The sequence below is a fragment of the Rhodnius prolixus genome, unplaced genomic scaffold (assembly GCF_049639745.1).
Source record: "Rhodnius prolixus isolate KJV_2025 unplaced genomic scaffold, Rpr scaffold_5, whole genome shotgun sequence".
In the NCBI taxonomy this organism is placed as follows: Eukaryota; Metazoa; Arthropoda; class Insecta; order Hemiptera; family Reduviidae; genus Rhodnius; species Rhodnius prolixus.
The window spans coordinates 11,016,143-11,026,418 of NW_027411624.1; the positions used below are offsets into that span (position 1 = coordinate 11,016,143).

General features: G+C 31.6%; 1 protein-coding gene across 1 annotated transcript in view; it reads left to right on the forward strand.

Annotated features, from left to right (window-relative positions):
* The window catches only part of LOC141458437 (uncharacterized), a 37,904-nt gene extending 27,687 nt beyond the window's left edge, over positions 1-10,217 (forward strand). The window contains exons 2-3 of the mRNA XM_074136398.1: positions 7,270-7,518; positions 8,641-10,217. Coding sequence (XP_073992499.1) covers positions 7,270-7,518; positions 8,641-8,867 — 476 coding nt within the window. The 3' untranslated portion in view covers positions 8,868-10,217. The remainder of the gene's footprint in view (positions 1-7,269; positions 7,519-8,640) is intronic.
* The last annotated feature ends 59 nt before the right edge of the window (positions 10,218-10,276 follow it).

Genomic DNA, 10,276 nt, shown 5'->3' on the forward strand with positions numbered 1-10,276 from the left:
AAGCTGTGCCCAGTAAAAATTATTTCCTATTCAGCAACTCTTTAACACATGATTGTTTAATAATATTTTCTTCGCCAGAATCATAGTTTCAGTCCTTAAAAAGGAACGATATTTGCGAAGCTAAGTAGCACACTTCGTTAATGGATTGGAGCTTTGCTGAAAAAAATACAGTATAACTCAATTCAGTTTATTTTCGTTGTTGTGTGAGAGTGAAACTTAAGCTCAAAAACGAAAAATCGCCGTCAGTTAAAACATGGTTGAGTTGGGTACCCGAAAGCAATCAGAAAATTAGCCAACAAATTCACTTAAGTGCGTTTCTAATTGGATTTTATTATTTTTATTTTTCATTTTAGAATATCCGTTCTCTAAAATTCATTTTTGGGTAGTTTTAGGGAAGAGTTTTTGGAGTAAAGCTTGTCATCTAAATAAAAATAATGGCGTCACTAAATTTACTGAAATATACCAGAGAAATTGAGAACCGGGCCAATATGTGATAAACAAATTTCGTAATGTTTGATTTAAGTAAATACTCAGCTACCAATCAGGTGGTGGCAGATTGCAGCTGTTTCAATAATTTCAATAATCAAGGACAATTTCTATTTATTTTAAAAATACCACTTACCTTCAAATATATAATGTTAAAAGTATACAAAAGTTGTTTTTTTTTTGTGAAAACTAACTAATATTACTAACTTATAGTTATGATTCAAAACCCGAATACTATATAAATAATAAATGCTACCTAACATTTAACAAGTATATTACACCAAAATATCACCTTAAGGTGAAGTTGCCCGCAAACATAAACTCAAGAACTGCACTTTAGAGAAATTTCCTGGAATGATTAAAGTAAAACTTAAAGATCTATTACTGTTCATTATTTTTGGTGACTGATTCATGGTTTCAATAGGATGAAAAATTAATGCCAGTTTCAGTCATGATAAACTTTATTATGCCGAGCTTTCGATCTAAGAAACTAGGTCATCTTCTGGGCTAATTTACAATGTACTATTTTACATCATTAGAGGGTTGGTGTGTCTTTTGTCTTGTCTGTTCATGAACAAGATTAATATACAAAGCTAATAATTACCAGAGAAAGCAATACAATTTTTTTTTGGAAAGTCTAGCATTGTTGCGTCAAAAAACAAAGAAGGGTTCCATATTACTAACTCTTCTTCTACTTTCATTTATCTGATTTTGTTAAAAACTTTAATGTCGCGATGGGATGATGTACTTAGATTTTAGATTTAACGGGCGGGACGGGACCTATACCCCACGGCCTCGCAGCCACAAGAGGCTTATTGTGCCTTCCCTCTAAGTCTAGTGGGTGAAACCTCCCCTTCTAAGAAGGTTGAGGGCTTTCCCTGCCAGTTCCTTCTGCGCTATAATCTCCTTTGGTCTCAAAGTACCAAAGATGTCGTAGCGCAGTCTCTCGATTGCAACGCAATCGAATAACAGGTGAGAGGCCGTTTCTTCCTCTTCCTGGCACAATCTGCACGGCGGTTCCGAGCTAATAAGCCCTAATTTGTGCAGATGCTTTCTGAACCTACCGTACCCTGTGAATAGGCCTGTAACCAGAGTAATCTGATTTCTGCCCAAGCCCAGAGTCTCTTTGGTTCTTTGTTTACACAGCAAGGGCATAACACTCTTGCTGTGTTTGACCCCAGGAAGCATCACCCAGTTCTTTTCGTGTTCTCTTCAGTTCCAATCTCTGAGAGCTCACGAACTGCACCCGTGGTGATCCCCAGGACAGGCTCCGGACCGATGAAAGGAGTGTTAGCTCCATTCCTGGCCAGTAGATCAGCTATCTCATTCCCCTTAATCCCCACATGACCCGGCACCCATTCTAACCGAACTTTATTGTACCGAGCCAGTAGTTCTAGGGCCTTTCTGCATTCCCAGACCAGGGAAGAGGTAATTCTGAAGGAGGCAATGGGCTTCAGCGCGGCCTGGCTGTCCAAAAAGATACGAACCTCCCTATTCCTAAGATTTATTCGCAGATTTTCCTCAGCACAGGTTTTAATAGCAAAGACTTCGGCCTGAAAGACGGTGGCATATCTCCCAAGAGCACTCTCAATGAATGATGTACTTAAATGAAATAACAAGTTTAAACTTTCCGTGATTTGGTGTTTTTAAGTTGCGGTAGACCCACAAAAACAATTTGAAAAACAATATGTAAGAATTCATTTTTAGAAAATTTAAAATGACTGAAAATAAATTTTAATGGTTTGACAAATTGAATGGTGAGTTATTATTTAAATTATTATTGAAAAATAAATCATATTTGTTTTATTACAAATACCATGGTGTTGATTCACAGCTGGTGATTTATGACTTCTGCTTTCTGGTGAAACACAACTGAGTCAATCGCTAGTCCCAATTTATCTGACGTCACCCAGCTATAACTAACACAAGCTTCACACCTTTTATTACAATTATACTTAATTTTATCGGAGCTACTAGAGTGTAAGAAAGTTTGGGTATAAGCTAAATCTAGTACGCTCTAAAAGTTCTATTGTGGCTTCCTTAAAAATGAGGCATCATTAGCTGCGGTTGGGCTGTGAGTTCGCTAAACCCTAATCGTTTACTGATATCAATTATCTCAAGTACACTCAAGTGACACCTGTATTCCGCGTAGCACACCTTAAGTACCACGGTCTATTCAGAAATGTTCTTTTTACTGCTTTTTATGAAAATAATGATTCATGTTTCACCAAACTTATATAATTCTTAAATAATAAATTGTTCAATGAAAATGTAAATTAATGTATAATATTCATCATAATCTTGAGAGTATATTTAGTACAGATATTCTCTTATCTGAATATTTGGGAGAAAAGTGATGAAATTCTGTGAAGATATCCGTAAACATGCTGTAAACTAAGTAATAAGTTACGGTTTGCAATTTACTAGATGGCCTCCGTTGAGTAGGTGGCAAGAAGTGCTCCTATATATTTACCATAAACAGGAGCTTTGAGAATGATAAAAGAGGATGACTGGTAGCCTCCAGCGTGGCAAGAGGGTCCAGGCTTGAGCAGACCTTAGTAATCAATAAATGTTGGCGCCAACTACGCACAATATAACACTCAACTCCTGGAGCCTGTCTCCCATTTCTGAGTGCCTCGTAATTACTCCAGACTGAGTCATTGTATTGTCCCGCTACTAAAACACAAGAAAGGGGAGAATTAAATTACTTGAAGACAGAATTATTTCCATGAAATTTTGCGAGCTTGAGAGAAAAAAAAAAATACTCGAATAAATTTGCTAAAACTTAATTACATTTGAAGTAGTTTTAACTTTTTAACAGTTTTTGGAATTACAGTTTCGAAAAGTTGAAATTTTTCCTTTAAAACAGCAAGAGGGTTGTTAAAAAGAAAATATAAGCAATAAGAGCTAATTCTCTTGCGATTAATATTGGGGCGTTATAAACATGGTGAATTTTATGAGGGAAACTCGCTCCCTGTTCGAAATTTCTCTTCCTGAACTGTTACAGTAATTCTAATTTACTAATTTTTCTAAAACACTTGAAGTTGATTGCTCTTAAAGTTTTTGGGCTAAGATTTATGATTGAACATATGGTTATCTGGCATAATACTCACCAATATAGTTAAAAGTGAGTATGAGGTGGTCCTTCATATGTCTAGTTTAGTGTGTCGTCAACGTGGTGAAATATATGTGTAGATAGCCCTATACAACTCTAGTGAGTCGTCAACCTAGTTAAATATGATTGTAAGACAATCCTGTATAAGTCTAGTGAGTCGACATGGTTAAATATGAGTGTAAGATAGTCCTATATGAGTCTAGTGAGTCAACAACATGGTTAAATGTGATTGCAAAATAGTCCTGTATAAGTCAAGGGATTTGTCAACATGATTAAAAATATGAGTGTAAGTTAGTCCCATATATACTATACATAAGCCTAGTGTAACGTCAACATGGTTAAACGTGATGTGGAAACTACACTTACGTTTACATAAATTGCCACTAGAGTTCTCCACCGAATGGAGTATAAAGTAAGCTTCCAGCCTATTAATGGCGGCTTATATGACTACTGTATGCCCATTTCTCTTTTATCTATTTCACGATTAAACAATACAAATTCTCAAGTTTTTTTTTTCTCTTAAAGATAATAATGAAAAACATGAAGTATTATGCCAAAAGAAATATTATTTATCTTATTTTTAAGGAATTTTTTTTTTCTTGCTTAATTCGAAAGTTTATCAAATACCTATGGGAGAAATGTTGGAAAAAAAATTTTAAATTAATTATTTCCTTGAAATTATTAGGTTTAAAGTATTGGCCAATGACATTGCAGTATGGTTGCAGACGGTGGGCGGGTCATGTCCACCTCTAGTGCAATCACGCCCACCTCTAGTGTAATCACGTCCCGTCCAATGATAACCAGTTATGGCTGATCACAGGGTACTAATAATGGTATTTCAATACCTTTCACCTATATTTCTAAATCTTTTATTATTTACTTTTTTGTGATTTTAGAAATAATATTAATCTTAGAGAGATATTGATAAAAATGCTGACAAATTATTAAAGAAATATATATTATAAGAAATGTTTCTTAAGTTAAGATCGTTTTCGAATAGTTTTCCCAATATTCGACAGTTTCACTTTACTTTCATATGAAAAGAATCCCGTATGAACACTTATGACTTTTTCTTACCATAATTTACGAATATAATTTAATTTTCTTGTAACTAATATTTATTTACATGTATGACAATACTGTGCCTGGGAAATGTTTACTACGCTGCTCCAACATACATTTACATATATGGCAGAAATCTAACTTTAAGTAAGTTCAAAATCAGTGTGTCTAGTAACGTGAAGAATTTAAACTCAAACTTCAGGAGTGTACTCCAATTACATTATTATAATAGTATCTTCGTAATACTTCTTTTGTATCTTCGTATTAGAAAGAAACAAAAAATGGAGTCTAATTTAATATAGAAAAAGAAATAATAACAAATATATGTGAAATGTGTCTCTATTCAACTCAAACATAAGGTGTGGGTGGTTGAAAACCAACTTCCTGAAGTGGACGGGCAAGACATCCATTTGCTATTGGCAAATATTTACTTTCAGATAAAAGATATCCATCCATTATTCGAACAAACGATTAATGGACTGTATACGTCATTTCCGGTTTTCAAAGAATATAGTTGCTGCAAACTGAACTTCTAATAAAAGAATGAGCATTATTTATGCCGTACCGAATAAAAAAACTTTTTTGGACCTCCCCTCCAAAAAAAAAAAAAGTTAAAATAATAAAATTACTTTGCACTAATCAGTGTGATTTGTGGCTTTTGACCACAAACTCTACATTAAAAATATTCATTAAACACTTTAGTATCATAAAATAAAAAATTGCATTTTGAACTACAGTATTTTCAGAAGTTTTACAGAAATACAGTATTTTCAAATTAAACATTTCATAGCCCATTAGAAAATATGTTTAGCTTTTGGAAATTAGTTCTTGTAGAATAAAAAACATGACACATTTAAATATTTCACATTTATTTTTTTTTAAAAAAATCCTCTCTCTGTAGATAGAAAGGAATATCCATCCCACTTAATTCCATGTAGGAATCTTGGTCTAAATCTAAACTCAAAATCAGTTTTCATCTTCTCTACAAAAGACTGGATGACCTCTCTAAATTCTCGAGTCACTTTCTAATAAAAAGACTTACATAATTACTTTTCTAAAACCACTATTGGAACTAGAAGAAAAGTAAAAAATAATTCCCGAAATTCTATACAATATGATTATGAACCATAAAACATTATCTCTCTTTTTTTTAATTTATAGAAAATTTATTGAAATTAAAATTTATTTTATATACACAAAAAGAACAATATTGAAACATATGTACATTAGAAAGACAAAACACATGGTTAGAACTGAGTGTTAGTTAACCTTAACCGAATATAAACTTCCAAACCCTTTTAATCCAATTCCAATCCTTCCTCGTGCCACAGGTTATCATTAGTATGTTTTCTACCTTGAACTAACTGCTTCATCCTCTTCTTCTCCACTTTTGTTACATCCTTCTACAACGGATTCCACTCCAAGCTCACTGAAACTCTTTATCGCTGACACTCTCTTCGCAGACTCTCCATTATGATATTACAACGTCGATGGCCTCACGACCTTATAATCGCCTAATGACATTTAACTGACTAATGGTATTTAACGATAGAGGAAGACCATTCAAGACAGTTAAGCTAAGTATCAAGTTATGTTATCCTATACAAATACAACAGTAAATTTAAATGAAAAAACAAAACTAGTAATTTAATTTTTAAAAAATAAACTCCCTCATAAATTTTATTTCTGCTCATTCACAAAAAACTATAACCGAAACTTGCGTTGCTTATAAACCCATGTATATTTAGATACAGTACTTTCTATTAGTAATTTTACAATTCTGACTATCTTTTTACTATTTTTCTGTTCCAGAGTTGTTAGAGAAGTAAGATTTTCTTGGAAGATAAATAATTTTTTATTATTTCAATTTTCCAAATTTGTTCTGTCTAGTGAAAATTTAAAAAAGTGATAAAATCATAAAACAATACAAATATTGCAAAAAAAATCTTTAAAATTATTTTCTACTATATGTGTTGAATTTGATTTTGCTACTAGTGTACTTCGTGTTCTAACAGCACACACCTTCAAGTCTTCGTTACCAGCACACACACGAATTTTTCACTAAATTTATCTTCGATAACAAGTATCTTCAACTAAATAATGCAGTTACCGATTTAATTTAACTTAACCGATTTAATTAAATGCATCGTACAACAGTAGTGAATTATTTTGTAATGTCCTAAACTAATTAATCAAAAACTCCATTAGAAAAACAAAAAAATACTGCTTCACAAGATGTTTTAAAACTTAAGGAAATTTTTTTTGTTTCATCTGAAGATTTTTCCAAACTGATGACTTTTCATAAAGTAAATCTGCAAGACAACATATTTAATTTGCTAATCGACCCAGTATCCTGCGATAACTGGCAATCAGTTTTGGCTTACTGATACTGATTTTATGTTCTGTTTAACTTATCCTGGAATTTCTGTTGAAAACTGCTGGCCTCTTGACAGTGGATTCCAACCCGGGATCTAGAGTTTGAATCCAGTATATATATGTACGCTAACCACTGAGCTATAATCGTTTCCCTTAAGGTCATCTGTTATTTCTTCATTTCTTTATTTTCTTCATTCTAGTTTAAAATATATATATATATTTTATTGCAGGTGAAAGTATAAAATGCTACAGTTGCAGTTCCATGAATGATCCAAAATGTGGTGATCCGTTCATGACTACAGAGAATAAAAATTTTCTAAACGAATGTACACCAAATATTGCGAAGAATGCGGCAGAGGCTTTTAATTCAGCGTCCAAAAAATTAACTGAATTTGCTTCTTCAATTGGCATAGGCTCCAGCGATAATAAAGCACCAACAATCAACACTGAATTCATCTGTGCAAAAGTCGATTTTGCAAGTAAGAAATTTATAAAGTATAATTTTCAATTTATTTCATTGAATCAGTGACTGCTGTTTTTTTTTTTGTTTTTTTTAATTGCGAAGACCTTGGCAGTCCTGGGTGTTTACCTGCCAGGCCTGCCTTGTCTTCGGTAGTTATAATCTTTAGTGTTCATACTGGAATGTGACTGTACCACATAAATATTCCTTCGAAACAATCTCGTCCTTCACTTTCAAGTGTCCGCATATTCTTGCGCTTGCAAGCCATTTCGAAAGCTTACTTGTGCTCACAATGAAGTAAGTCTTCTTTCCATAAACCCTTTCTTTACACAAAGAAAGTGTGACTGTGTTTATTTGTTTAATTTTTAACCTAGATTTAAGTACACAAATGTTCTTTTGCTCACTTTGGGATTGAACCCAATTATCTTATAAAAGATACTTATAAGTAGTATCTATGAAGAACAGGCTCCAAGCATTTAAAGTTTGTTTTTGTCTTATAAATCTCTTCCGGAAAATGAAAGTCCTTTCACTCAGATAAGTAAGATCAGATCTATCCACTACCGTGGAAACTGTTCTGTCGAAATTTATTTCTAATTCCCAATATTTACACCAAATCTTGCCCATTTATATTGCATAAACTTCACGTATTTGGCTTACCAACCTTCGACTTTTACTTCAAATGTAAGATCGATAATACAGTATAAGTGATCAATGCCTCTAGCCCAAATTTTACAAAGTATTTTCCAGTGTTTTTTTGTTTGTAAAAAAGTATCTTCGGGAGCGCTATGTATTTATTTATTGAATTGTTATAATGTAAATTTGAATAAATGAAATTACAAGGTTTACCACAACATCAACCTACTTTAATCACATTTTTTTTTCGATTCGTTTTTAACACTTTATTCCAGTAGTTGAATGTGACTTTAGACTATGCCATAATTTGACTGTTGAAAACCATCTGTGTGCTTGGACTTCCTTAACACACCCTCAAGGATGATATAAAATATATAATCCAAGGGCATTACCCTGACGCACTTCTATTTAGAATTCTATCTCCTTCATATCGTTGAGACGATCCAGTTTTAATCAGTAAATAAAAACTAAAAATAAAATTTCTATTGCATAAATTTTATGTTTTCAGGTGGAGATAAAACATGGTCATTACGACAGTGTGTGCCTCCAAAAACTGACAACACTGATTTCTGCAAAACATTGTCGAATCTTGGTAAAGATAAGCCTGAAGGACCTAAGGTTACCTTTTGTGAAACATGTGACAATGATTCTTGTAATGGCGCTGGCGGCATTCAAGCAGCATTTCTAGCAATACTTGTGCCTTGCGCAGCTCTAGTTCTTGCTCAGCTTCATTAAAATGAAGGTATGAACAAGTTACAAAAAAAAAAATCGAAAATTATAGTAAAAAATGAAAAATAAAAAAATGTTGCATTAAATATATGATAAAATTTTATAAAAAATAAATAACAGCTTTAAGGAGCCAATCCGTGCTATACAGCGTGAAATCTATGCAAAACACAATAGTGCCTACATTTACTAATTTTTTTCGGTTATAATATTTTGCAGACTTTATTTTGACAACTTATTAAATATTAATAATTTAAATAATGCAAAAGTTTGAAAGTTTAAGTGCATAAGCTTATTATTTACACAATTTTAAAGTGTTTATATTACATAAATTTGTAAAAAATAAATCTAAATTGTAAAACAACTTTATCAAATACTTATGAATTATTTCTTGAGAAATACCGTTTAATTCTAAGCACAAGGATTGTATTTTATAATTTTGATTAAAAAATAACTACACAAATATGTAATCAATATTACAATTTGAAAAATTTTTAGTAAAATTAATATTGGTTAAACATAATTAATTGGATTTAATTCAGAGACAAATACTTCATTTTCTGATTTATACAATGTTTTCCGCTCAGGTTGCATTAAAAAATGGAAAAATTTATAATAAAATAAATGCTTAAGCAATGTCGGGCTTTCCTGAATAAAAAAGTGAATAGTTATTTATTTTTTCTTTTAATTGTATATTAGATAGCATTATTCCTGAGAATATAGTATTAAACTTTTTTTGCTGTAATTCTTTTAAAATGAATTAATGAAGAACTATTTAATTTTGTTTTCTTTGAACCATGAAAGTGCTGTTAAATAATTAAATAAAGGGGAAAAAAACTTCACTGTATTAGGTAATTGTATTTAATGCTAGGCAACCTTACATTAACTATTTTTTGCAAAAAGTGCAGCCTATTTTTGTCGCCTTCGTCAGTGTGGTTGAACCATTAGATAAATAATCAGCTTAATTTTATGTAAATATTGATAATGTATTTGTAAGATAATTGTTAGTTTGTAAGTATATGTGCACCTTTATTTTTAGTTTTCTCAGTTTAATTTTTGTCATCGGGTGATTTTGTTTTAAAGTTTTAGTGAAATTTAGAAATTATATAATATAGATAAACTTGTTTTATGTTTTGATTTTTTAGAAAAAAGAAATCAGTTTCCATTGATAACTTTAAATTTTTATTTTTTTTAATTTGATCTTTTAGACGTGGTATTGTCTAAAACTAAATTAGACAAAACAGAGAATAAAAGTTACATTCTTACCAAAGATATAAATATATATGTGCATTCAAGATCTGTTCGACTTCTCACTTTGTATTTTACAATAATTGGAAAATAAAATAGTTTAAACGTTAACTATTTGTATGAAAAAATCCCAATTGTTATACATCTATTAAATGCGAAAATAACAAATT